The sequence below is a fragment of the Xyrauchen texanus genome, chromosome 6 (assembly GCF_025860055.1).
Source record: "Xyrauchen texanus isolate HMW12.3.18 chromosome 6, RBS_HiC_50CHRs, whole genome shotgun sequence".
NCBI lineage: Eukaryota > Metazoa > Chordata > Actinopteri > Cypriniformes > Catostomidae > Xyrauchen > Xyrauchen texanus.
This window is the reverse complement of record NC_068281.1, coordinates 48,170,484-48,196,606: the sequence shown is the minus strand read 5'-3', so window position 1 is coordinate 48,196,606 and position 26,123 is coordinate 48,170,484. Positions and strand designations below refer to the sequence as shown.

Below are 26,123 nucleotides of genomic sequence, written 5' to 3'. Positions count from 1 at the left end.
CTTCGAATGAAGAGAACCACTCTGAAGGACACTGCAATACCATCAATATTCACCTTCCCCGATGACGAACAGCCTGGGCCATCTGGTACTAAACGCATTCGTCTAGAGGTAAGACTATCAACTGATAATGACTCTATTTCTGATCACACAGTAGCCTAGCCTATAATGTTTTAACTTTAGTTGTTTGCAGTAAAACAGCAAATTTATAAAAGTAACGTTAGATAGAAAATTACATATAAGCTCAAAGTAAAGCCACTGTTCGGTAAAACTGAGTTAGCATATTTGTCGATTTATGCTATCGTTACCACACAAACCTGTTGCTGTATTAAACTGTTGAGAAGACTTTTGAGACAGATACATTTGCGATATGATACCCGAATGTAGTACAGACTAGAACAAATAATGTTAATTACTGTAAGCTTAAAAATATAATTGACACCCTCAATTTCAGTAAAATATTTGATTATATGTCCGTGAGTAACCTCAAACGCCCATGTTAGAGGTATTGCCTTTTTATTCGGGCAACGAAAAAACCTGCATTGTTTTCTCATCAGAAAAAGTTCTGTTCAACTAAATGTTATGCAACCTTATTGAACTTGTGTCATTTCAGACTACAATCTCGTCTGATGCGTTAGTGTCGTCGAAAAATGAAGAACCATTGCTACTGACCTCAACACCGCTCAAAATTCCTGCTTCTGTCCAAGAACAATTTGTAAGTTTCTGAAGAACTAACATACTTCAGCATATTCTTTTTTTAATGAATTCTAAAGCAACTGTATGTATTTTTTTTTTAAATTTTGTTTGTTTTAAAGTCACCATGCCCAAGTACACCTGGGGGCCTCAATACAACCATCAGCTCCATTGAAGCTGAAATTGAAAATGATGAAACCTATCAGCACGAGTCAACATTCACCGTCACATCAACATCATCATCTGATGATGATGAAGGTGTAAAAGACGGGCATGAAAATAAGATAATTGTCAACGAGTCCAGCCTCATGTCACTCTTCAAATTTTGCCAGACATGTGGGAAACCAATTTCTTCAAAGACTATTGTTGACGTTGGTGCACAGAGGAAGATGGATTGGACATGTCTTGGGGGCCATGTTGGGTCCTGGAAATCTTCACGTGACGTTAGGGGAATGCCAGAGGTGAACCTCCTTGCAGCAGCAGCTGTTTTGTTCAGAGGGGGCACATACACAGAACTCTCGGACTGGTGCAAGACCATGGGTGTCCAAATGATAGGACATAGTACATTTTACAATATCCAGAAGGTATACTTGCACCCTGCTATCGAGGAAGTGTATATTGAAAAAAGAACAGAACTCTTAGCAAGAGTGTTTTTAGAACAGGAGGATGGAAAGAGGCTACACCTGACGGGTGATGGCCGATGTGACACGCCAGGTTTCAGTGCAAAATACTGTCACTACACATTTATGTTGGATGACACAAAGGAGATACTCCACACAGAACTGGTGCAGGTAAAATAAATATAAATAGCAGCAAAATTATAGTAATTGAAAATTACAGATGCTATTTGTAAAATTATGAATTTGTCTCAAACTTGACTCTTTAGGTTACTGAGGCCACCAGCTCTGTTACCATGGAACCATTAGCTTTCAAAAGGGGCATGACTGAGTTGATGGACCAGGGCCTTGACGTGGAGGTGATGGCCACAGATCGCTCCACATCGATTCAAAAAATAATGAGGGAACAATTTCCTAATGTCCAACATCAGTTTGACATCTGGCACACAGCAAAAGGTATGTATTTGTTTAGTCACCCCTGTACACAAACATCCACACTTCTCCAACCCTAACTCTGCTATAACTCGCAGGTTTCCGGAAGAAGATGCAGAATAAGGGGAAGAAAAAGTCAAACGAAATCCTCCATGCATGGACCAGGTCAGTGTTATTTTGTAATCGAGCAGACTTTACATTGGTTTGCAAGGTTCAAAATTAGTAATTGTATATCTTTTATAGGTCAGTCGTAAACCATATGTGGTTTGCCTGTGCAACAAGTAAAGGTGACATCGAGGTAAGACTTTTGATTGTAATGTTATTATGTTTTTGAAAAATTAAATACAATTAAATAAAACGCTACACTTATTGTCAATAATTGTGTTTTTCATACAGGCATTGAAATGCAGGTGGAAGTCCATTACACACCATGTGTGTAATGAGCATGAGTGGACAGATGACAACAAAGAACAGCATCGGTGTGACCATGCTACTCTATCAGACCAGGAGCAAAAGAAGCGCATGTGGATGAAAAAAGATTCTGTGGCGTTTCAAGACCTGTCATCGTTGGTGCTTGACAAAAGGCTTCTGAGAGACATGGATAAGATGGCCCTATTCAAACATACAGGTGAGAATAGTTGCCCTTGTACACTTGATTATTTTTCCATTTGTTGTATCCCTTCTCCCTTACTCTTTTTAATTGCACACAGGCCCACTTGAAGTATTTCACAGTGCACTTCTAAAATACATCCCCAAACGCCAGGCATTCTCATTCCAGGGAATGAAGGAGCGATGTTACCTTGCCATCCTGGAGCACAATGAGAACATTGTCAAGAGGAAGCAGGACACAACCAAGACAGGTATATTATGTGTTGTCTGAGTAGTATAATATCCAAAACTAGAATGTTTACAGCTATGGGAACGATCAGACATGACAAAGTTAAATCTTAGTTCAGATTTTATATTTCATTATATTTCCTATCATTTACAGGACAAGCACGGTTTAACCAAGTCTTCTGCAAGAGATCCAAACAGTGGGTCTTGAAGAAAATCTTCACACCACACACCACCCAGTTTATAGACACACTCATCAAGAGGGTCATGGATAGAAGACGCAACCCAAACATTCAATTTACAGTGCCAACCTCATCACTTACACTGCCACAGCCTGCGCTGCCACCCAACATTGCACCAGTCCCAAAACCATCAAAGGAAGCTGCCACAGCTTCTTTCCAGAGCCGCTTCTAAAACCGGCTTACCATAGCACCTACAGTAAAATCAGATTCTGCCTCAGCTGTTTATATTTCATTATTTATTTTTTACGTGCTTTGTTTCTATATATTGTGCAAAATATATTTTTTGTTTTCTATCTCTTTATTTATTTTAACTTGTACCTTTGAATATGGTAGAAATGCTTTGTTGTGAATATTAAAACAAAAAAATTGTTCATCTTACCCTGTACTCCAGTGTACAATAAAGTTCTACATTACAGACTTGCTGAGCGAGGCTGAATGGTTACTGTCACTGATTTTGCTGTAATTACTTACTGTAGACATATAAGACCTGGATTATTTCCTTCTTGGAATTGATTTTGAATTAAAGATAACTTTACTAAAGTTAGGAAAAGTTAGCCTAATGTATATAACACAACTTAGACTTTCGCATAAAAAAAATTGAACTCCAATTGAAATCAATATTTCTCTAAGCTAATACATACTCTAGCAACACTAAAGATTTATAAGAAGAACCACAACCAGTGTCAATTATAACTTTTATTGAAAAAAATAATTAATAGTAACACTTTTACATTCAAAGCTCTTCCAGAGCTTCAGCTGTTTCCTGATATCCACTGTATTGCCCGTCAGGAGCTGGATATCTCCGTCTGATATCCTGGACAACACAGGTGGGCAAAACGATACGATAGCCTTTACCAAGTCTCTCGCCTTGCAGGACCCATTCAAATGAAGTGACGGTAAGCTGTTAGGCGATATTGTCTACAAAATAGTAAACACAACGTTAGTAATGCGAACTATTTGCACATACAGTATGTGCGCATACATGAAAATATAACAATAGCTCAGCTGACTACGCGGGAACAACATTGTGATTATGCCGGGTATCCAAACTCTCTACATTACGTCTTAGTAACAAAAAAAAATACAAAACAAATACTCACTTTACACTAAGCCGTCCATTTGTCCCTTTAGGCTTTGGCTGGCGTTTCCAATTTATCTTCGGGATCCTGAAATAAGTTTCCAGGACCCCCCTGTCCATGTGTGGTACAAAACTTGGGTGCTCAGTTACACATGCTAGCGGTGCAGTTTCATCAGCGGATTCAGCGATCTCATGCAGAAGAAAATGGCATCGTTGAAATTTGCGACAGCAATAGGACTCTCTATCTGTTTGCGTAGACGCACAGCGAGAGCACTGACACCACCAGTTCGCCCCAGCTCGAGTCTGGCCGGGCTCTTCCTCCTGACCGCCAAGCAGGTCTTGCTCCCCTGCTGCAGCAGCTGCTCCGGCCGCCTCTTGTTCCTCCATCTCCCGCAACTGTTCGTCGCTGTATTGCGGCTCGTATAGGTAGCCGCTGAGCATCCGATTCACACAAAAGATCTTCGAAATCCCCATCTGTCATTACTTCAAAACTTTCTTCCGCCATCGTGATTAGACTATTATACAAAGTTTTACAGAGCAAGAGCTTGTTAGCTTAGCTTAAAGATGGCTGACACTATCTTTACATTCTATGAGTAAGATCCCACTCATATGGGCGTGGTGCAAACATCGTGAACTAGCTACTAATACTGGCTGTAGTTTAAAGCCTCTGGCCCAAAAATCCTCCGATGACGCAAAATGACGATTTTTGCGTCATCGGAGGATTTTTTCCAGACTAAAAATGAAATTGCTCTCATATCATGGGGCTATGAGGGGGGGAAGCAGGGTAATTCGAAAGTACTACTGGTTTTCTACTGATACAAAGCTTAATGCTACATCCTGGAGTATCCCTTTAATAAGAGACCTGATTTCTGTCAAAACACAATTTGGACAAAATGTGTACTGTGTTTTGCATTTGCAGTGCAATGCAGTGTAGTTTAACATTTCAAATACAGATATCCTAATAATTAATTGTATTTCCTTCAGATTCCTGTCATCTTACTCTGGATCCAAACACATAAAAAAACAAACTGCAGCTCTCTGAGGGAAACAGGGTGATTACCATTGGTATCCTGATCATCCAGACAGATTTTCGTTTTGGACACAGGTGTTGCAGCGCTCTTATGAGAGATGCTGAAAACACAGTGAAACGTGACGCAGTTGTCAAAAGACATCCATCTAGCGAATGTTGACATGGAAAATGATTGAAAAACAGTGCAAGAGGACATAAACACATTCGTTTTGAACAGCCCCTTGCTTACAAGACATAGCACTGGTTGAAGTTTCTCAAAGTTACCTCTCAAAAAGACAGCCTTTTGTTTCAGTTGATTGTAGGTAAATATCCACTGTATCCAACGCTGTTTGTTCTTTGTGTTCGTTAATATCCCGATACTGTTTTCCTGTGTGGGAAACCGCTCCAAATGTTTCAGTGAGAGAGCGCTCAGAACGAATTAGATCGATCACAAATTGATTGAGAACGTTTTACAAGCCAGTTTGGCCAATACACTGAAAAGAACCAACTCGAAGAATTATTAATTCGCAAATTGGGCAACGTTTTTAAACAGCCAACATAACTATGTGACACACTTTGTGATGGATGAAATATTCTGAGAGCAAATGTTTCTATACAAATATTTGTATACAAATAAAAATGTTCAATTGTTCCTTCGGCCATCTCATTGCTCAACTCTAGGAACCATCCAGAAGTAGTGAAATGTGTTAAGAGTCTCTTATTTTGTTTTTATTAACCCTCAGTTACTGTTGGGTTTATTTCTGACTCTTTTGATTTTTCTTTTAAACTTAAAATATGGTTTCCCCTTATCAGAGCAGGACAAGGCTTGGTGACTTTTCCTCCACTTGCCAACTGCGCACACACACACACACACACACACACACAAACTGGACTTAATTTGATGAGTATAAGAAAACAACGGTTTGGGGTCCCATAAGAAATGAATGGGTGAGACTACAACACAGCATTTTTTTTATCAAATAAAATCAATCAATCAATCAGCTATAATGTGGAACACACCCACACAGAAATGATGGGGTGAGGCTCTAGTACATCCACAATGCAAAAAAAGCACACGCACACAGACACACACACAAAGAAATTAACTTGTAAAATTTGTGAGACTATAATGCAGTTATTTTTTATTTTTTTTTCAATGTAGCAGACACATGCACATACAGGTCAAAGTCAGATTCTGACCCTACACATTATTGCTGTTCATGTCAAATCAAAAGTAACTTTGAATTGGAATTTGTATTGCATGCAAGGATTGAAGGATTGATTGAATATTTATTTAATTTTCATTGTATATTTTCATATAAGTGATTTTTTATACTGTATAGTGGAATCGAAACTGATCCTCTTAGCAGTTTTTACAATAAATTAATTTGGAATCGGAAAAAACAAAACAAAAAAAACTGTGAAAACCTGACATTTTTACAAGAGTAAATCCAAATGATCGAAATCGCCAATGCACTGGTGTAGCCACGGGTGGGCCGGTGCCACCCGTTAGGCATTTAGGCCCAATCTCCCAATCATTGTCTTTTGCAAAACTATCAAACAAAGCTTTTACAAAACGTATTACAGTTTTTCTCAATTGCTAAAACACTAAAATCCATTGGCTGAACAAAGTTCTCAGTTGCCTGAACTCATTTAGCTAATTGTGGAGTCTGTTGTCAATACCGTAAACAATTTCACATGGTAAAACACAATTTGCAGATCTCACTTAGACTTTTCAGCAAAACTCTGAACACATTCTCATTCTCAAAACACATTCTGCACTCTAATGCACATGTCATCCATACTGGTAAACACAAGTGGCAACAATCAAATACAAATAGAGAACACATGTCATTTTATTGAACACAACCACTCAAAACTGATTCAGCCTGTTTCAAATGATGTGACACAACCAATATAAGCCAGTTCAGAGAGCAAACAGGTTGTTGAAGGTGGGAAGGAGAAAGTCTGAGAATGGATAGAAGAAACAATGTGAGAGGACGAGGACGAGTGCGTATGCGAGGTGGGCGACGAGGAGGAGGAGGGCAAGAAAGAGGAAGAGGAAGAGGAGGAGGAGGGCAAGAAAGAGGAAGAGGAGGAGGAGGAGGAGGGCAAGAAAGAGGAAGAGGAGGAGGAGGAGGAGGGCAAGAAAGAGGAAGAGGAGGAGGAGGGCAAGGAAAAGGAGGAGGAAGAGGAAGACAAAGAGTGGAAATATCTGATGAAATTCGAGCAACAGTCATAGACCATGTTCTTGTCCATGGACTGACAATGAGGGAAGCAGGACTTAGAGTGCAACCCAATTTGAGCCGATTTTCTGTGTCCACCATAGTAAGGACATTCAGAGAAGAGAACAGGTACAGTATACTACTGTATTTTTGTAATAGCAAATTTACTGTACTACACTATATGCAACTGTTTCAACAGACATTTGCAAACTACATTACTGTATGTATAGTACTGCATGCATTTTTTTGTAACTGCACATCTACTTTTTTTTAGAATTGCAAGGCTGCCACATGCAGGTGGAAGGACAGCTATATTCACTGCTGAGCAAGAGGCCGTTATAGTGGGCATGGTCCTTCAAGATAATTTAATACGACTCAGAGAAATCCAGGAACGAGTGATACAAGTAGTGTTGCCACCTGTCCCGGTTTTACCGGGATTGTCCTTCTTTTTAATAACCTGTCCCGGGAAATTTATCCACTCTCCCGGGACACTAAATGTCCCGGTTTTCGAAAGGCTACGTGAATATGTATATTCAACTATCTATTTTCTCTCCACTTGAAATAGCCTATGCGTTGTGCACAGAGTGGTCCGTGTCTCTTGTGTGTAGAATCCGCTATCATTGGCTCTGGGACGTGTGACGTGACGTAGGCTACGTCATCTAGCGCGTCTGTCTTCTTGGCAGCTAGCCAGTTACTACAGGCGGCAATTTGAGAAGCAGTGTGAAGAAGATTGTACGTCAACGTCGTTCGTTAGCGTTAACATGGGTGGCGAGTAGTGTTGCCACCTGTCCCGGTTTTACCGGGATTGTCCTTCTTTTTAATAACCTGTCCCGGGAAATTTATCCACTCTCCCGGGACACTAAATGTCCCGGTTTTCGAAAGGCTACGTGAATATGTATATTCAACTATCTATTTTCTCTCCACTTGAAATAGCCTATGCGTTGTGCACAGAGTGGTCCGTGTCTCTTGTGTGTAGAATCCGCTATCATTGGCTCTGGGACGTGTGACGTGACGTAGGCTACGTCATCTAGCGCGTCTGTCTTCTTGGCAGCTAGCCAGTTACTACAGGCGGCAATTTGAGAAGCAGTGTGAAGAAGATTGTACGTCAACGTCGTTCGTTAGCGTTAACATGGGTGGCGAGACGGAAGACGAAGATGACAGTGTGTTCACAAAGACGGACAGGCCAGTAAAAAGAAAATGAAACGTTCGACATACTTTAATAATGACTGGTTGAAAAATGACAATTACTCCACATGGCTAAAGCCAACACCAGGCGACCCACTTTATGCTACCTGCTCCGTATGCTCAGTTAAAATTCTGGTTAAACATGAAGGCAAAACTGCTTTGGATGACCATGCTAAAACAAATAATTTTTTTAGCAAGGCAACTGAATCCACTGAGCTGTTGAAAGTAGTTGCTTTTGTTTTTTCCATACCAGTCAGTAATGCCTATGCAGAAAGAGTGTTCAGTCATATGGAGGATGTTTGGTCCGATAAAAGAAACAGACTGTCAGTTGCAATGGTGAAGTCTGAGCTTCAGGTCAGATTGAATTTCAAATTGTCATGCACTGAATTCAAGACATTCATTGAAGAACAGAAACCACTGATAGCTGCAGCAAAGGGAAACACCAAGTATAGATGGAAGACTAGGTAAGCTAAGGCCCATTTATGTATGATTTTGTTATTCCAATGTCTGATTGAGACATACTAAATAAAAGTGGCTATAGATGTGGCTAAGGTATGGTAAATGCAAATCTAATGTCATCCCTCTACTTATTTCTTTAGCAAAGCAAAAGCAAGCACAAGCACAAGCACAGTATCTAAGCAACCAGGTAAGCTATAAGTTAAGATAAGTGAGAATACTTGAGATGTTTAAAATATTCACGACTATGCACAATCTTACTGCACAACGACCAATTGTGTCTTCTGAGTCTAATGGACATTTTCACTTGTGAGCAAAGCGGTGGCCGGGTCATTGATTTGTCCAGGTTTTTTATCAGACATAGGTGGCAACCCTAGATACAAGACAACACACACTTCTAGGGAATCGACAGTGTGAGCATTTCAAAAATTGACCGTGTCCTCCATCGTAACAGGATGCGAATGAAACAAGTATACAGAGTACCTTCTGAGCGCAACTCACCAAGGGAGAAAGAACTGCGAGCTCAGTATGTGCAAGTAAGTGGACATTCAGAAACATTTACTGTAATCCAGATTGTCTACAGTACTAACACATACTATGTGAATGACATTAGTCTTCAGTATATACAATGTATGTGAATTAGAAGTGCATACAGTAGGCCTAATTGTACTCTACAGTATATCACTGTCTCTGTACGACTTACACAATTCTAAATACAGTATATTGTGTTTCTACACAGACAATATTTGACTTGGAATCCTTGGACAGACCCCATGAGTTAATCTTTGTCGATGAAGCTGGCTTCTATCTAACAAAGAGGAGAAGGAGAGGCCGAAACATGATTGGACAGCGGGCCATTGTTGAAGTCCCTGGTCAACGAGGTGGCAATGTCACAATCTGTGCTGCTATTAGCAACCATGGTGTTCTACATCACCATGTTACACTCGGGCCATATAACACCCAGCACCTTCTAAGATTTATGGCCAATCTAAGAGATATTTTATTTCAGCAGCAGGTTGAAGAGCAGCAGGGTCAAGAGCTAAATGAGAATCCCATTCCCACATATGTGATAGTGTGGGACAATGTCAGTTTCCACCGAGCTGCTCAGGTAAGGGAATGGTTTAACATCAATGGGCAGTTTATGAACTTATACCTCCCTCCATACTCGCCTTTCCTGAATCCGATTGAGGAGTTTTTCTCCTCTTGGAGATGGAAAGTTTATGATAGACAACCCTACACCAGAGTAAATCTGCTGCAAGCCATGGATTTAGCCTGTGGTGATATTGGTGAGGAATCATGTCAGGGCTGGATACGACACACAAGAGGCTTCTTCCCCGTTGCCTCAGGAGGGACAATATTGCTTGTGATGTCGACGAAGTGCTCTGGCCTGACCCAGGCCAAAGACAAGAAGCACATTGATCACATGTTTACTCCTTTCATTTGTGTCCCTTTGAGTATTGTATACTGTAGTACAGTGCACTGCTGTAGACTGTACAATGAAAAAATATGAAATTTGTTTTGAGATTAAAAATGTAGTTCTCCCTGTGTACAGTACAAGAAAATAAATACAGTATATGTTTTGAACAATGTGGCTTAAATTTTTTGGTGTATTGTTTACTGACTGCTTGATAGTGTATAGCATTTTGATCACTTTGTTTATGATTTGAGAGCAGTGTTTGATTTTGAACACAGGTAAAACTGTTTTGAGAGCAGTGTTTGATTTTGAACACAGGTAAAACTGTTTTGAGAGCAGTGTTTGATTTTGAACACAGGTAAAACTGTTTTGAGAGCAGTGTTTGATTTTGAACACAGGTAAAACTGTTTTGAGGCGAAAGTTTCATTTTGCAAGAGGAGTCAGAGGTTTTGTAAATAGTGCTTGAAGATGAGGTTTTGTGTTTAATGTTTTCAGAAAATGGAGCAAGGTTTCAGAAATTGTGTTTTAGCAATTGAGAAAAACTGTAAACAAAAATTAGGCCTCATTAAAATAAAGCTATCAGCACTATAAACACCCGATGTGTCACACCACGGTCTGTCCAGCAGAGGGGAACCTAGAGCACAAGTCCTTCCACAACTTCCTCCTAATTTCCTGTTCATTATTAGCTCAATGATATCACCTGTGCCTGGCTTGTTAGAGTGTGTGTGTGTGTGTGTGTTAGCCCTGCTTTTGATTGCATCTTTGCTCAGTCTTGAAGTCATTTTGTTTAGGCAGATCTTATGTAAATGCCTGTTCACATTTGACCTACTTTTGACTACATTGACAGACTTTTTCCCATGTCTTTTGACCTTCTTGTTTGGGAAGTTTGTTCTATGCTTTTGGACATGTTTTGCCAGCATCAAGCCATTGAGGATCTGTACTTTCTTCAGCCCTGCTTTTTTGATGATTGATCTGTTGTTTATTCAAGAAGAACATCATCAAGTAAAGACAGCTTTGTTTTCCCTAAGTCCTCCCTGTTGTGATTCTCTGCAGCTTGGGTCCACACAGCTCCATAGCATAGCAGTTAGTGCTCTGGGTTGCCAGCAGCACACTCTGGGTACGGGCCCTGGTCCTGACACGATGAAGCAATGAGACATGCATTCAATTGAAAGGTATCTCGTACAGTACAGTGGCTCCAACCACTTTATTTTCCTTGTCTTATAAAATATTTGTAACAAATGTCAGATAAGTGAAAGGATTGCAATGAATTGTATTAATTAGACTTTATTCAAATAACTTAAGACTAAAATGCTTGATTAATAATGTTGGATGTTAAAAATGCTTTCAAAACTCTAAACTCCATCCACTTTTTCTATTGTATAAATTGATTATTAACTTTATTCTTTATAACATCTATCCATTTCATCAAAAGCAGCTTGTGACTGCATAAGCACTGGGAATAAATTATTTCAGATGATACAATATGTTCTAAAAAAATTTTAACTCCAATTTTAAACTTTATATTTCCTGTAGGCCTATGTCTAAAAATGTTATTTCCAAATATAATATTATCAATTTACTGCTATGAATATTTGTCATAACTTAGGGAAACAGTCACAGGCATAGATAGCTCAACTTTTTTTCTCTACCTACAAAGTTTATTTTTCTCGCAGTCGTGTAATCGCTCTCCTGCTTTAATGAGAAGTTGTGATGTATTGACATTATCAGAGAAGAAAAGTAATTTATTGACCGTAGTGGAGACATCATCAATACAGTGGGTACTGAACAATATTGATCCTCTTTACCACGTGTAGTGCCGCCGCGTGAACATTTTTTAATTCACACATTGTTAGACTAATTCGCAAAATCACAGGGACACTTTTGAAAGTGAGTTATGATTAACATTGTTAATATTATTATTTTTTTGATGTGTAGAATATTTTTAAATAAATTAAAACTATTCCTTCATAGATATTGAATTTCTTCCTGAAAATCAAAATGAAAATACGTTGTGAACATTTATAATTGATTTTGTTAATACTAATGAAACAACAATGCATTTAATGAATGCCGTTAAAGGGATAGTTCACCCATTTACTCACCCTCATGCAATCAAAAATGTGTGACTTTCATTTGATGAACCTAAAACAAAGATTTGTAGAAACATATCTCAGCTCTGTAGGTCCATACAATGCAAGTGAATGGGTGCCAATATTTTGAAGCTCCAAAATCCACATAAGGGCAAAATAAATGTACTCCAGATGACTCCGGTGGTTAAATACATATCTTCTGATTATCTTGAATATTTAAGCCCTTTTTCCTTCACTTTCTCCTATTTTTGGCGATTCACATTCTTAGTGCATATTGCCCCCTACTGGGCATGGAGGATAATTTATGATAAAAAAAAAATGTAATTAACTATTTCTCACCCACACCTATCATATAATGTCTTAACACATGTTTTTTGAGTCATCTGGATAACTTTAATGATGCCTTCTCATGGATTTTGGAGTATCAGTTGTACGCATCTTTGTATTCAAATGAGGTTTCTTTTTTCTGTATGAAATGGTGCCCATTATCTAGCAATGTTTCCATGTTAAATTGTGTCACACTTTCACAATATGATGGTCTTGTCAGATTATGACATTTTTGGAAATCTGATTGCCTTTTTCTTGTTGAAACACTGATCCCAAATATTATGTGACATCATAAAACCAATCAGTATTTAATAACCTTTTCAGCTCACACTAAATATTTCCCTTAAGGTGTCAGTTGTTGAAGCTCTGGGTGTTTACAACTTATGTCTGTTAAAAAAATGTTTAACCCTTCCACAGGTGCACATGACAGCGATATGGGAAATGGTGTAGGGAAACCTCATCATGCGTAACCTCTGGATTCTGGGCGGAAGCTCATCCAGGTCTTTGGTGCCCAGCAGAGGAACAAGAGGTTTGTGATCGGTTTCTATGTGGAATGTGCTGCTAATGAGGAATTCTGAGAATTGCTCGCTTGCCCATGTGGTGACAAGCGCCTCTTTTTCGATTTGAGCATACATTGCTCTATAATGCTCAAAGTTCTTAATGCATAAATAACTAGATTCACCTGGTCATTTTGTTTTTGTAGGATAACCGTTTGCAAACCATAAGCATCTGCTTACACATCTGATACAGCCTTTGGGTTGTACAATGCAAGACCTGGTAGTCTGCTCAGCTCTTTCTTTACCTCATCAAAAGCTTGTTGTTGTGCCTATCTCCATGACCACATGCTCGTTTTCATCAGCAGGTCTCTGAGTGGTCTTGTTCGTTTCACCAGATGAGTCTGGAATTTTCATAGGTGATTTGGCATACTTAAGAACCTCCTTACTTCACTGAGATTTCTTGGTTCTTGCAAGGCCATAGCTTTCACTTTGTCAGGGTCAGCTCTGATGCCTGAACCTTCTACGATCTGTCACAGGAATCTGTCTTTCTCTCTTTACTGAGTTGTTCAACTTTGTCGGGTCGATGCATGTTCTGACTGTGCTGTTGGGTTTTGGTGCCCAGCATTGGTGTTCTCATTCTAGCTACAAATTATACAGTATATCATGTGTTGTCTTCACATTTTCATGGTTTAATATGGCTGTGATTTATTCTTTTACAGGTTGTCATGTCTGACCTGGCCCTTGAAGGATTTTTGCTTTCTTTTTCAGTTTGCCGAGCTGCCGTATGCTGTACACGTTTGCTGGGATTACAGCCACATCTGCTTCCGTGTTTATTTTGAAATCCACATCTGTGTTTCCCATTTTCAGTTTTACATGCCATGGAGCCAGTGTTTCATCTGCAGTTATGGAACCTAAGAATGAAATGTCCTCACTCCCTTTTCCATCTGCTGTGCTTATTTCAATTACAGTCTTTGTCTGTAAAGTCTGTAGACTTTTGTGTGATGTCCTTTTTCTCATGCAAAAATTGCAGACGGCATCATGTGCTGAAATGGGCAATGTTACATGTTATTAGCATCCTTGCCATGGCTTCTACAACGTGTCTGACTGTTTCAATCTTTTTAAGGCCTTCTTTGAAATGGCTGCTTTGACTGTGAACTGTTGCTTTCGTTGTTTTTTTTTTTTCTTCTCAAATGTGCTCCGCCGCAATCTGTGTTGTAAAAAGTGCAGTTTTGTGTAGTACAATGATGCTGTACTGTAATGACAAACTGTACTGTGCGTACAATGCCATTTAACTGCAGCACTAATATAGTGCATTGCAGTACAATTGGATGTCAGTTTAGAACTACTCCAGTTCAGTGAATTATATCTGCATTCATGTGAGATCTAACTACAGCGTATCTTCAGTTTCTCTCTCTCTTCGCGCGCTCTCCTGCTCTCTCTAACACAATCAAGCACACTCACAAGTATGGAGGGAGCGAGAGAGAGAAAAGCCAAACCTATACCACGTACAGTAAATTAAATGAGAAAAGTTAGGATAATGCAACATGTTTATTTCTATTTTTCTTCAATGTGAGAGCTCCAACTCAGTGTGATGGTGTGGGGTTATAACTCTTTTAATATGAATCATTTCCACAATATCATACATTTTGACAAATGGTAACCGTACAGCACTTGACAAAGTTCAAAAAGAATTTCTGCTTTTAAACTCAGAGATGTGGACTTAAATTACCACATGATCTTGGTGTTTATCAAAAACAGGTAGGTAATTTGTCAGGGAATTTGTGAGGTGGAGTGAGAAAAACACTGATATTTATAAAATAAAATTGACAAGCCCCGGTAAATGCTGTAATTACCTTACATCCCCATGTAAAACAACTTGTGACCGAATAGGGCTCAAGAGGCAGTGCTTTTCATGTGGAGTTCAAAGCGGTGCGAATGTGAGTGCGACTTCACGATTGCTGTAGCAAAGTCGTCAGCCGCAGCCTGTCGGATGATTAATATTGTGGAGAATAAGGGTTTAAGAGATTTAACGTGCATTGCAATGAAAGCACAACCTATGGGGACAAGTTCTTAATTACCTCCCGTTTAATCTTTGGGAAACGTTTAATGTTACTTTGCTATTTTTATATTTAGTATCTTTATACTGTGAAAGGCTTTATGAATATATTAATAAAACATTATTGTTGCATATTGTTTTCTTTTTTTTTAAGTAGGAACTAAATGCATTTTGATACAAAGTATATACGGTCTTATTTCAGCATTTTCAAAATCTGTGAATATGAAAGCTCATGCGATTAAATCACGATTAAATATTTTAGTTGAATGTCAGCACTTATGTTTATACATTGCCAATTTTTCATGTTTATTTTATACTTTTACATTTGTTAGTGAATGTTTAATTTGAAATATAACATTGCTGATGCTCAGGTGTCTTATTATCCAGGCATGTCTTTAAAAGCTTTGAAACCTTTTTAAATATTTTAATGTCAATCAATTGCTGATTGCTAATAACCTGCATTGTGTTTACAGTCATTGGCCAAGTTTTCAAGAATTTATGTAACAGTATATGGATGGGCAAGGACGAGGCGGGAACTGGCTGAACAGTAAACAAAGTTCAATGATAAACTTAAAACCAACATAAACAAATAGCATTGACACCCGCGTGTCTCTCTCTCTCTAACCGGCACCTCTGGTTGCCCCTTATCTTGCTCTCCCGCTGATCAGATGATTCAGTGCCGGCCGTGCTCCATTACGGCCCAGCCATGCCCTCCTTCTCGTCACAAAATATAACCTGCCACAGGGCTTATGCCCATATAACATTTCAAATGGGGTGAAACCTGTGGAGGCTTGCGGGACCTCTTGCACTGCAAATAACAGGGGTTCGTGCCACATATCCCAATTCGAAGCATCTTCGTGCATGAACGTACGAATCATATTAATTAAGGTCTTATTAAATCATTCGTCTAAGCTGTCCATTTGTGGATGGTACATGCTTGTCCGAATTGAAATAATACCCAATAATTCGTACAGCTAGCATAGTGTACGTGACAAAAGCAGTGCCCTGATCAGTGAGGATTCCTTTCAGAATCCCCAATCGGGAGATAATTTTAAAGAGTGCCTCCGCAACTCTATGTGCTGAGATGTTGTACAGCGGCACTGCTTCCGGATATCGTGTTGCGTAATCCACTAGGAATAATGCAAAGCGATGCCTGTGTGCTGTCCGTTCTAATGGCCCAAAGAGGTCAATGCCAATTTATTCGAAAGGAACCTCGATCACGGAAGGAGGCACAATGGCACTTTTGGAGCTGCCGGTGTATTCACCAGCTGATATTCACGGCATGACGCACACCACCAGCGAACATCCTGTGAATGCCCAGCCAATAGAAACGGACCATGAGAAGGCTTAGTGATTCCCCTGTCCCAAGTGACCTGCCATCAGATTATGATGAGCCACCTGTAATAACATTTCCCAAAGACTCTTTGTTATCAACAACTGGGTTGTATTTTCATTTGTCACTCTATACAACCGATCTTTTATAACTGAAAAATATGGATATGTGAGAGTGATACCCTGATGGAGAAATTGACCATCAGTCAATTTCACTTGGTCATACGCGTGCTTCAGGGTTTCGTCTTGTGACTGCTCTAACGGGAATTCCCTAAGTGTGGGGGAGGACACCTCTTTCCCCAGAGTCAGCATGACATGTAGCAGCCGCAGATGGCCCAGGCCACACCTCCCCCAGCCAGCACTTTACACATCCCACACAATTTACTTTCACACAGGACCCATACACATACAACCCCTTCAATAATGATCGAAAAGCCAGCCAATTAGGCCCAAAATTAGTGGATGGGTGAGGCGAAGACAATATTATGCTTTTGTCCCTGGAATATTACCACGACAGTCACTATAGGATAATATCCCCATGCACACACCTCACCTTCACCCAATTATTTGCCTCCAATGCGTTTTAAACCCAGCATGGATTAATGGAGGTTTGACAACCTGAATCCACCATGGTACGTACCCCCCTCAATACACACAGGTATTTGGTACATCTCTGCTTGCTTGGGGGTGGTCTGTGGGGTGTCAGGAATCCAGATCAAGACCCCCACCTCCATTACCGGGCACTGCTCTCGAATATGACCTGGCTCCCTGCAATTCAGCAGACCGGCCCAAGCCTCCCACCCACACTCGTGGCAGCGGACTCCTTCACCTGAGTCAAAGAGAGGAGGTTGTTCCCCCATTTCCGGGGAAACAGAATGGGACGGGACGGGCAGGGGAGGAGACATTAGAGGGGGGAAGAGCATGGGGTGTGCCGGCCCACCGGATACGCTGTTAGATGGTCTTCCGCCAGCTGGATCGTTTTGTCCAGCGATGCCGGTTGGTGGCACTTGACCCACTCAGCTGTCCCCTTCGGCAAACGGGAGACTAACTGCTCCAGCACTACCAAGTAGATGATACCCTTGGTGTCGCTGTTCTCCTTGGCCAAAGAGCTCAAGGTAGGCCTCTGGATCATTTGGGGGCCCCATCATGGTGAGCAACACGTGGGGGTGCGCTGCTGCTGGAGGTAGGGAGGCTGTCCCCTCCTGGGGTACTAAGCTCCATGAGGGCCTGGTGTTGGCTCTGGTGGATGCTAGCAAGGGAACTGAAGACAGCGTATCCTTCCTCTATTCCTGGGTTTCGGCACCAATGTAACAGATTTGAGGAATGAGAAAGCGGGAGACGGTGAATCCAATGCAAAGGTACATTTATTTATACACAAACATGTTTGCTTTACTGCGTAACGGTGAAGCTTCAGACATATACTCAAGCATTGGCTGCACTGACACACACACACACATGCAGGCTCTGCTCTCGCTCCCTCACTCTGAGGTCTGGCCCTTTTTATTTCCCCGTCTCTCACTGTGAACAAAGAAACTGCAATTACCAGCAATTCATCTCTCACTGTTATCCCTGAAATTGTTTTAATTCAAACTACTTAGGTACAATAAACATAAACTCCAAAATGTTTGCACAATTACCAAAATGTTTGCATGATACTTTTCATTCTATTGAATTGTTTAGATTGAATGTACTTAGCTTATTTTAGTCTGTTGTCAATGCAACGCAATACAAGGAAGATGTTGATTGGCTCTTTGAACTGACGTCAGACATGGATGGAGCGCGCATTTTCATCTGTTCATCTGGACTTTCATCATGCACGTTTGCTGGTGAGTAGTAGTACATTTTGGTCTGAAATAGCGAATACGTTATAACACATAGATAAAAGAGATGTATAAGATTTAGCCAGTAAAACTATATGTAAGTTTAGGCTGTGTTTACATGTTAACGTTCGCCATCGTGTTGTATCGATCAGTCGCAACCGACACTTTTATAAGTTAGTTCTGATACGACATATGCTCTTTGGGATCGTCACATTTAAAATCTAATGCTTAACCTTTTTTGATCAATAATTCTCATTAAACAAATGAACGAAAATGTCGTCTGTTGTGTAAAACGATATCTTTTTTCGATGGTGTTTTTGCATCTTGGCGGTTTGCCATATTAGAAATGTTCAACATGGCTTAAATACAGCGCAACTCTATCATTAACCTTTTAGAATTTTTTACATGTCTTTGTGAGTGAAGTATTAAACAAATAGCTTAAATTGAAATTCGACTGCCCGCAAGAAATACTAGCCCATGTAGTTATGTATGGCTAGCCAAAGAAATGCAACCTCGTGCTCATCAGCGTGGTGTTAGCTAGTACATTTCAGTTAATGCGAGTCTAGTGTATCATGACATGCTAAATAAATAAATAAATGGATAGCTAGATAGTACTTTATTTTGGATATAAATTTTGTAGATAACAGATCAAAAAATATATAATTTTTTTCTTGTTATGTAAAAAGCAATCTAATGTTTTTTGTTACTCTGCAGATTCAAGTTCAAAGCGAGGCTAATCAAGATGATCTGGAAATGTAAGTATTGCATATTTGCTTGTGACAAAAGGGGATATTTGTTAAAACGTTACAGACTTAAACATGGGAGCTATGCAAGAAGCCAGCCTTTTCCATGCCTAAGTTTATGTAGTTTTAAGTCTTTCAATAGCCTTAAAATACACTTATCCCGTTTTCATACAGCAACTGAAAAACAACAATCGGAGGGAAAATTTGAAGCTAAGTTTCGCTGTCAACTTTGTGATTTTCTTGAACCCTGTCAGATTACTGAATATTTTGCCCACCTTCGGCGTAGACATCTCAAAGACCACCAAAAAGTTCAATGTCCATTTCAAGGCTGTAGCTTTGAAAGCAGTGTATATTCCACGTTCAGTGCACACAAAAGTAAGCATCACCAAGATCAAAATGAGAGAATGTTTAAACCAGAGTTAATACTAAGAATAGAGAGTAATGAGAATGAAACTGATGACAGTGTAACTGTCACTCAGGAATGTGCTGTGGAGGAGATGCTTCCAGGTGAATTTGGCCAAGATGATTTCAATGCAGAAGCAAGCGAAACACAATCTCAAGATTTAGGAGAACAATTGGAACCTAATTTAGCAGCTCTTTCTTAAAAATTCAAACCATCCTTCACATGCCAGAGAACTCCGTTCAGGAAGTAATTCAACAGCTTTGCCAAATAGTTCAGTTGTCCCTGCCACTTTTGCACAAGAATGTGAAGGCTGTTCTTCAGAAACACTTTGGAGATGTAGATGATTCAGTTTTGAAAGAGGTGGTTGAGACTGTGGCAGAGAGTGACATATTGTCCAAATCATGTGGAAAAAATGGATGTCTTGCTACTAGTAAAAGGAGAGCATCATATGTAATGCGTAACTTTCCTCTGGTAATGCCTATAGAGTTTGTTGTTGAGAAAGGAAGAAAAACAGTAGCATACGTTCCCCTCTTGCAGATGCTACAAAAACTGTTAAACAAGAAAGATATTTTGGATAAGGCTATGTCAAAACAAGAACATAAAACACATGAATATAGGACATGTAGTGATGGCTCAAACTTTAGAGAGAATGCACTTCTTAGTTGTGATGAATTCACAATCGCTCTGGGTCTGTACATTGATGATTTCGAAGTGGCTAACCCTTTAGGAACATCTAAAAGAAAACATAAGATGTGTGCACTTTATTGGGTTATTGTAAACTTGCATGGAAAATACAGATCCACACTAAACTCAATTCAGCTTGCTCTTCTGTGCAACACTGAAACAGTTAAAGAGTGTGGTTATGAAAGAGTTCTGTACCCACTTCTTTGTGATTTAGCCACTCTCGAACAGCATGGGGTCTACATTGAGCATCTTGGTAGAAGTGTTAAAGGGACAGTACTTTTTGTTTCAGCAGATAACCTCGGTGCCCATTCTCTTGCAGGGTTTTATGAAAGCTTCATTGTGGACAAGTTTTGCAGATTTTGCATGGCATCCAGGATTGACACACAACACTAAGAGGTAAGATCTGGCGCATTTCAACTCAGAGAGAGAGATAAACACAACAGGCATGTGCAAGAAACATTGCAGGATCCAAATTCAGCTCGAAACACAGGTGTGAGAAGACAATGCTCTCTCACAGCAAATTTGGAGCATTTTCATGTCATTGGTGGTTATCCCCCTGACATATTGCATGATGTCTTTGAGGGAATAGTCCCAATTGAGTTGTCAAGTCAAGTCAAGTGGTTTTTATTGTCGTTTCAACCATATACAGTTAGTACAGTACACAGCAAAACGAGACAACGTTCCTCCAGGACCATGGTGCTACATAACAACAACAAAGGACCAACACAGGACCACATGAGACAACATAACGAAATAAAATACCTATATAAAGTGCATGTGCAAACATGTGCAAAGTACGAGACAGTACAACAAATGTCTGACAATGAACAGGACAATAGACACAGTGCAGCGCCGACCAGTACTCACTAGTGCAAAAAGATAACAGTTTCTAAAAACGTAAACATAACTATGAGATTGTATTCTATGCACATAGCAGTTATTGAGGTAGCAGACAGTTATAAGTGACAGTAATGAAAGTGCAACTCAGGACACGTGTGTGTGTGTGTGTGTGTGTGTGTGTGTGTGTGTGTGTCAAACCAGTCTCTGAGTATTGAGGAGTCTGATGGCTTGGGGGAAGAAGCTGTTACACAGTCTGGCCGTGAGGGCCCGAATGCTTCGGTACCTCTTGCCAGACGGCAGGAGGGTAAAGAGTTTGTGTGAGGGGTGTGTAGGGTCGTCCACAATGCTGGTTGCTTTGCGGATACAGTGTTTTTTGTAAATGTCTTTGATGGAGGGAAGAGAGACCCCAATGATCTTCTCAGCTGTCCTCACTATCCTCTGCAGGGCTTTGCGGTCCGAAACGGTGCAAGTCCCAAACCAGGCAGTGATGCAGCTGCTCAGGATGCTCTCAATAGTCCCTCTATAGAATGTAGTGAGGATGGGGGTTGGGAGATGTGCTTTCCTCAGCCTTCGAAGAAAGTAGAGACGCTGCTGGGCTTTCTTGGTGATAGAGCTGGTGTTGAGGGACCAGGTGAGGTTCTCCGCCAGGTGAACACCAAGGAATTTGGTGCTCTTGACGATCTCCACAGAGGAGCCGTCGATGTTCAGCGGAGTGTGTTCACCTTGTGCTCTCCTAAAGTCAACAACCATCTCTTTTGTTTTGTCGACATTCAGGGACAGGTTGTTGGCTCTACACCAGTTCGTCAGCCGCTGCACCTCCTCTCTGTATGCTTGTCTCTTTGCCTCAAAGACCTGATGGCAAAGAAATACATCACCTTAGATGTGTTGAATGAAGCTTTCAGATCATTTCCTTATACATTTGCTGACAAAACTGATCAGCCTCAGCTGATTTCAAAGACGTTCTCAACCAAGGGCACAATTGGGGGAAATGGCCATGAGAATTGGTGTCTAATTAGGCTTCTTCCTCTGCTTATTGGCCATTAACATTCCTGAGGGTGACAACACATGGGAAATACTCATGCTCCTCAAGGACATTGTTGCATTAGTTGTGGCACCTCAGTTTAATGAGTCTTTATACATCCTTGACTACAAAGTAGCAGAGCATAGGGACCTTCTGCAGTCAACCTTCCCTGACTTTACACTGTGACCAAAACACCACTATATTGAACACTACGCTGAACTGATTAGGGTTCATGGTCCACTTACTGAAGTCTGGACAATGCGTTTTGAAGGAAAACATAAGTTTTTCAAAAAGGTTATATGTGATGCCCATAACTTCAAGAATGTTGCCATGACACTTGCACTGAAACACCAGAGGGCTCTTAGCCATCAGCTAGACTGCAGTTCTTTTTTCAAGCTGGACGTGGAAATGGCTAAGGTTACACCAGTGTTAGTTACCACCTTTCCAGAGAGCATTCAAAGAGCACTTGGTCAAAAACTCCCTCAAGCACTTCTTGTTGCACCATCTGTCTGTATTAATGGGACTGATTATAAGATCCATTTTCAAATAAAAATGTCCTGATAATTTACTCACCCCCATGTCATCCAAGATATTCACGTCTTTCTTTCTTCAGTCGAAAAGAAATTAAGGTTTTTGATGAAAACATTCTAGCATTTTTCTCCTTATAGTGGATTTCAATTGGCCCCAAACGGCTGAAGGTCAAAATTACAGTTTCAGTGCAGCTTCAAAGGGCTGTAAAAGATACCAGATGAGGAATAAGGGTCTTATCTAGAGAAACGATTGGTCATTTTCTTAAAAAACAACTGTATACTTTATAAACACAAATGATCGCCTTCCAAGTGCTTCCGTCTTCCATATTCTTCAAAAAGCTTTGCTGTATGTCCTACACAAAAAAAAACAGAACTGGCGCCACGTTCGTTTCGTAAGTTGAATAGGGAAGGCATAGGACATACAGCGTAAGCTTTTTGAAGTATACGGAAGACAGAGGCACTTGTACGGCGATCATTTGTGTTTATAAAGCATATACATTTGTATTTTTTAGAAAATTACCAATCGTTTCTCTATATAAGACCCTTATTCCTCGTCTGGTATCGTTAAAAGCCCTTTGAAGCTGCACTGAAACTGTAATTCTGACCTTCAACCATTTGGAGGCCATTGAAGTCCACTATAAGGAGAAAAATCCTGGAATGTTTTCATCAAAAACCTTCATTTCTTTTCGACTGAAGAAAGAAAGACATGAACATCTTGGATGACATGGGGGTGAGTAAATTATCAGGACATTTTTATTTGAAAATGGGTTAATCCTTTAATATTATGAAGCGACGAGAATACTTTTTGTGCACAAAATCCTCTCTTCTGTGTCATTCTCTTATAATGTTTATGTGCAGCGCTTCCAGGTTCTACATCAATAATGAGTCGACATTCTGATGTAGAACCTGGAAGCTCTGAATGTAAACAGTGTATGAGAATGACACAGAAGAGAGGATTTTGTTGAATAAAGTCGTTATTTTAGTTTTTGTGCACAAAGTATTCTTGTCTCTTCATAACATTAAGGTTAAACCCCTGCAGGCACTTCAACTGTTTTAACAATGTCTTTACCTTTCTGGACCTTGAAAGTGCTGGTTAAATTGCTGTTTATGGACAAGTCAGATACCTCTCAGATTTCATCAAAAATATCTTAATTTGTGTTCTGAAGATGAACAAAGGTCTTACAGGTGTGGAACAAAATGAGGGTGAGTAATTAATGACAGAATTTTAATTTTGGGGTAAACTAACCCTTTAAGACTGTTAAGTAACAGTCAAAAACAGCCATGTGTCTTCTTTTTGGTTTAACTTACGCACTGCACCTAGACTACCCAAAGTGCATGGGCAACACCTTTCTTTACATTCAGCAAGTTTTGCTAGGTTTAGGAAAGAAGGAGTTGAAGGGCAAGATTCTGGCTGTTACAAATCAGCTTACCATGTAAACAGGTAAATGCATTTTTTTTCTGGTTCTCTTTCAGAATCGTTAGATAAAAAACGTTCCCTTTCATTGAACTATGCCTTAGGGTTGGACAAATGTTCATGTTCCTTAATAATACAGTATAACACTGTGCTTGTTAAATATTTGGAAAAGTTTTAAAACACTGTTTTAAAGATTTAAAATTTGGTAATTGGTACTTAAGATATTTCTTTGTTTTTGTCAGTCATTGAAAACTGATTTTGATAAGTGAATTCAAATAAATTGTAAGTTCAAAAAAATGATTGTTATCCTTTGTCCTTATATGTAATGCAGGTGTATCTTTATTTAATCATTTACAGTAAATAGCTACATTTAAATTAAAGTTTTGGGTTCTGTCTACTCACAACATTCATCCAGATTGTAGGTTTCACATATGTTGTCTGTGCATAACTGTAAGCCTTTACAGGTTGATTGAACTTAAAACATTTATGGAAACTCGTTGCCCTAAAAAAGTTAATTTTGTATTGTTTAAAAAACAACATATTTTAAGTTTAATGTACCTAAAGTTTCAATTGCACTGCATTAAAAACTGTTAGTTCAATTAACTAAAAGTTTTCAATTAAATGCATTTGAAATCTTAAGTTCATTAAACTTAAAATATGCTGTTTTTTCAACAATACAAAATTTACTTTTTTAGGGCAACGAGTTTCCATAAATTTAAGTTCAAATCAACCTGTAAGGGCTTACAGTGCAGGTGAAAACCCTTACGGCTACCTCTCTCCTCGGACGAACACTCGACAATGACCTCACCTCACTATTGTGAAATAAATAAAATACACATTTCTATAGGTGGCATTTTAAACATTGTTGTATTTTATTATATTAATTTTGATCAGTAATACTGCCAAAAGTGGTGTGTTTGTAAAACTTAGAATTATTAAGTTTGCATTGCTTTTTTTAAGTTGAATTTATTCATTAATTTTAAGTGAACTGAAAACTTAAAAAGTCAACCTGTCATGACTTTTACATATTAGCTGTTCATATTACACTTTTTTTCTTTTTACATATTTAAATTAAGATTTCTCAAACTCTATCAAATTTGTCTTGAGACAACTGCTCCATTTATTATAATAATTCATTTATTCAAACTGTAATTCAATTGTAAAATTTTCTGAAAATCTCATGTACATTTCTATGAAAATACAGTATATGCAGGTACACTACCGGTCAAAAGTTTTGAAACACTCATTCTTTATTATATACACTCACCTAAAGAATTATTAGGAACACCTGTTCAATTTCTCATTAATGCAATTATCTAATCAACCAATCACATGGCAGTTGCTTCAATGCATTTAGGGGTGTGGTCCACTCATCTCCACTACAAATAGGAAAAAGAGGCTACAATTTGCAAGAGCTCACCAAAATTGGACAGTTGAAGACTGGAAAAATGTTGCCTGGTCTGATGAGTCTCGATTTCTGTTGAGACATTCAGATGGTAGAGTCAGAATTTGGCGTAAACAGAATGAGAACATGGATCCATCATGCCTTGTTACCACTGTGCAGGCTGGTGGTGGTGGTGTAATGGTGTGGGGGATGTTGTCTTGGCACACTTTAGGCCCCTTAGTGCCAATTGGGCATCGTTTAAATGCCACGGCCTACCTGAGCATTGTTTCTGACCATGTACCCATCCTCTGATGGCTACTTACAGCAGGATAATGCACCATGTCACAAAGCTCGAATCATTTCAAATTGGTTTCTTGAACATGACAATGAGTTCACTGTACTAAAATGGCCCCCACACTCACCAGATCTCAACCCAATAGAGCATCTTTGGGGATGTGGTGGAACGGGAGCTTTGTGCCCTGGATGTGCATCCCCCAAATCTCCATCAACTGCAAGATGCTATCCTATCAATATGGGCCAACATTTCTAAAGAATGCTTTCAGCACCTTGTTGAATCAATGCCACGTAGAATTAAGGCAGTTCTGAAGGCGAAAGGGGGTCAAACACAGTATTAGTATGGTGTTCCTAATAATCCTTTAGGGGTGTGTGTGTGTGTGTGTGTGTGTATGTGTGTGTGTATGTATGTATATATATATATATATACATTTTAGAATAATAGTAAAGTCCAGTAGTCTCCCTTCACCTGGAATTTGCAGACATGTACTCTTGACATTTTCTCT

The 26,123-nt window shown here is 39.6% G+C and overlaps 1 protein-coding gene and 1 long non-coding RNA gene across 2 annotated transcripts in view; both read left to right on the top strand.

The window, feature by feature from the left end:
• LOC127645746 (uncharacterized) overlaps positions 1 to 2,317 on the top strand; it is a 2,418-nt gene extending 101 nt beyond the window's left edge. Inside the window, exons 1-8 of the mRNA XM_052129407.1 lie at positions 1 to 108; positions 611 to 712; positions 813 to 1,481; positions 1,577 to 1,763; positions 1,838 to 1,904; positions 1,983 to 2,037; positions 2,136 to 2,218; positions 2,296 to 2,317. The exon at positions 1 to 108 is cut by the window's left edge and continues 101 nt beyond it. Coding sequence (XP_051985367.1) covers positions 1 to 108; positions 611 to 712; positions 813 to 1,481; positions 1,577 to 1,763; positions 1,838 to 1,904; positions 1,983 to 2,037; positions 2,136 to 2,218; positions 2,296 to 2,317 — 1,293 coding nt within the window. The remainder of the gene's footprint in view (positions 109 to 610; positions 713 to 812; positions 1,482 to 1,576; positions 1,764 to 1,837; positions 1,905 to 1,982; positions 2,038 to 2,135; positions 2,219 to 2,295) is intronic.
• A 6,594-nt stretch (positions 2,318 to 8,911) lies between these two features.
• On the top strand, positions 8,912 to 9,756 carry LOC127644647 (uncharacterized). The gene is made up of 3 exons (XR_007970697.1): positions 8,912 to 8,958; positions 9,127 to 9,304; positions 9,508 to 9,756. It is a non-coding gene; the product is annotated as an uncharacterized LOC127644647 (long non-coding RNA).
• Positions 9,757 to 26,123: the final 16,367 nt, after the last annotated feature.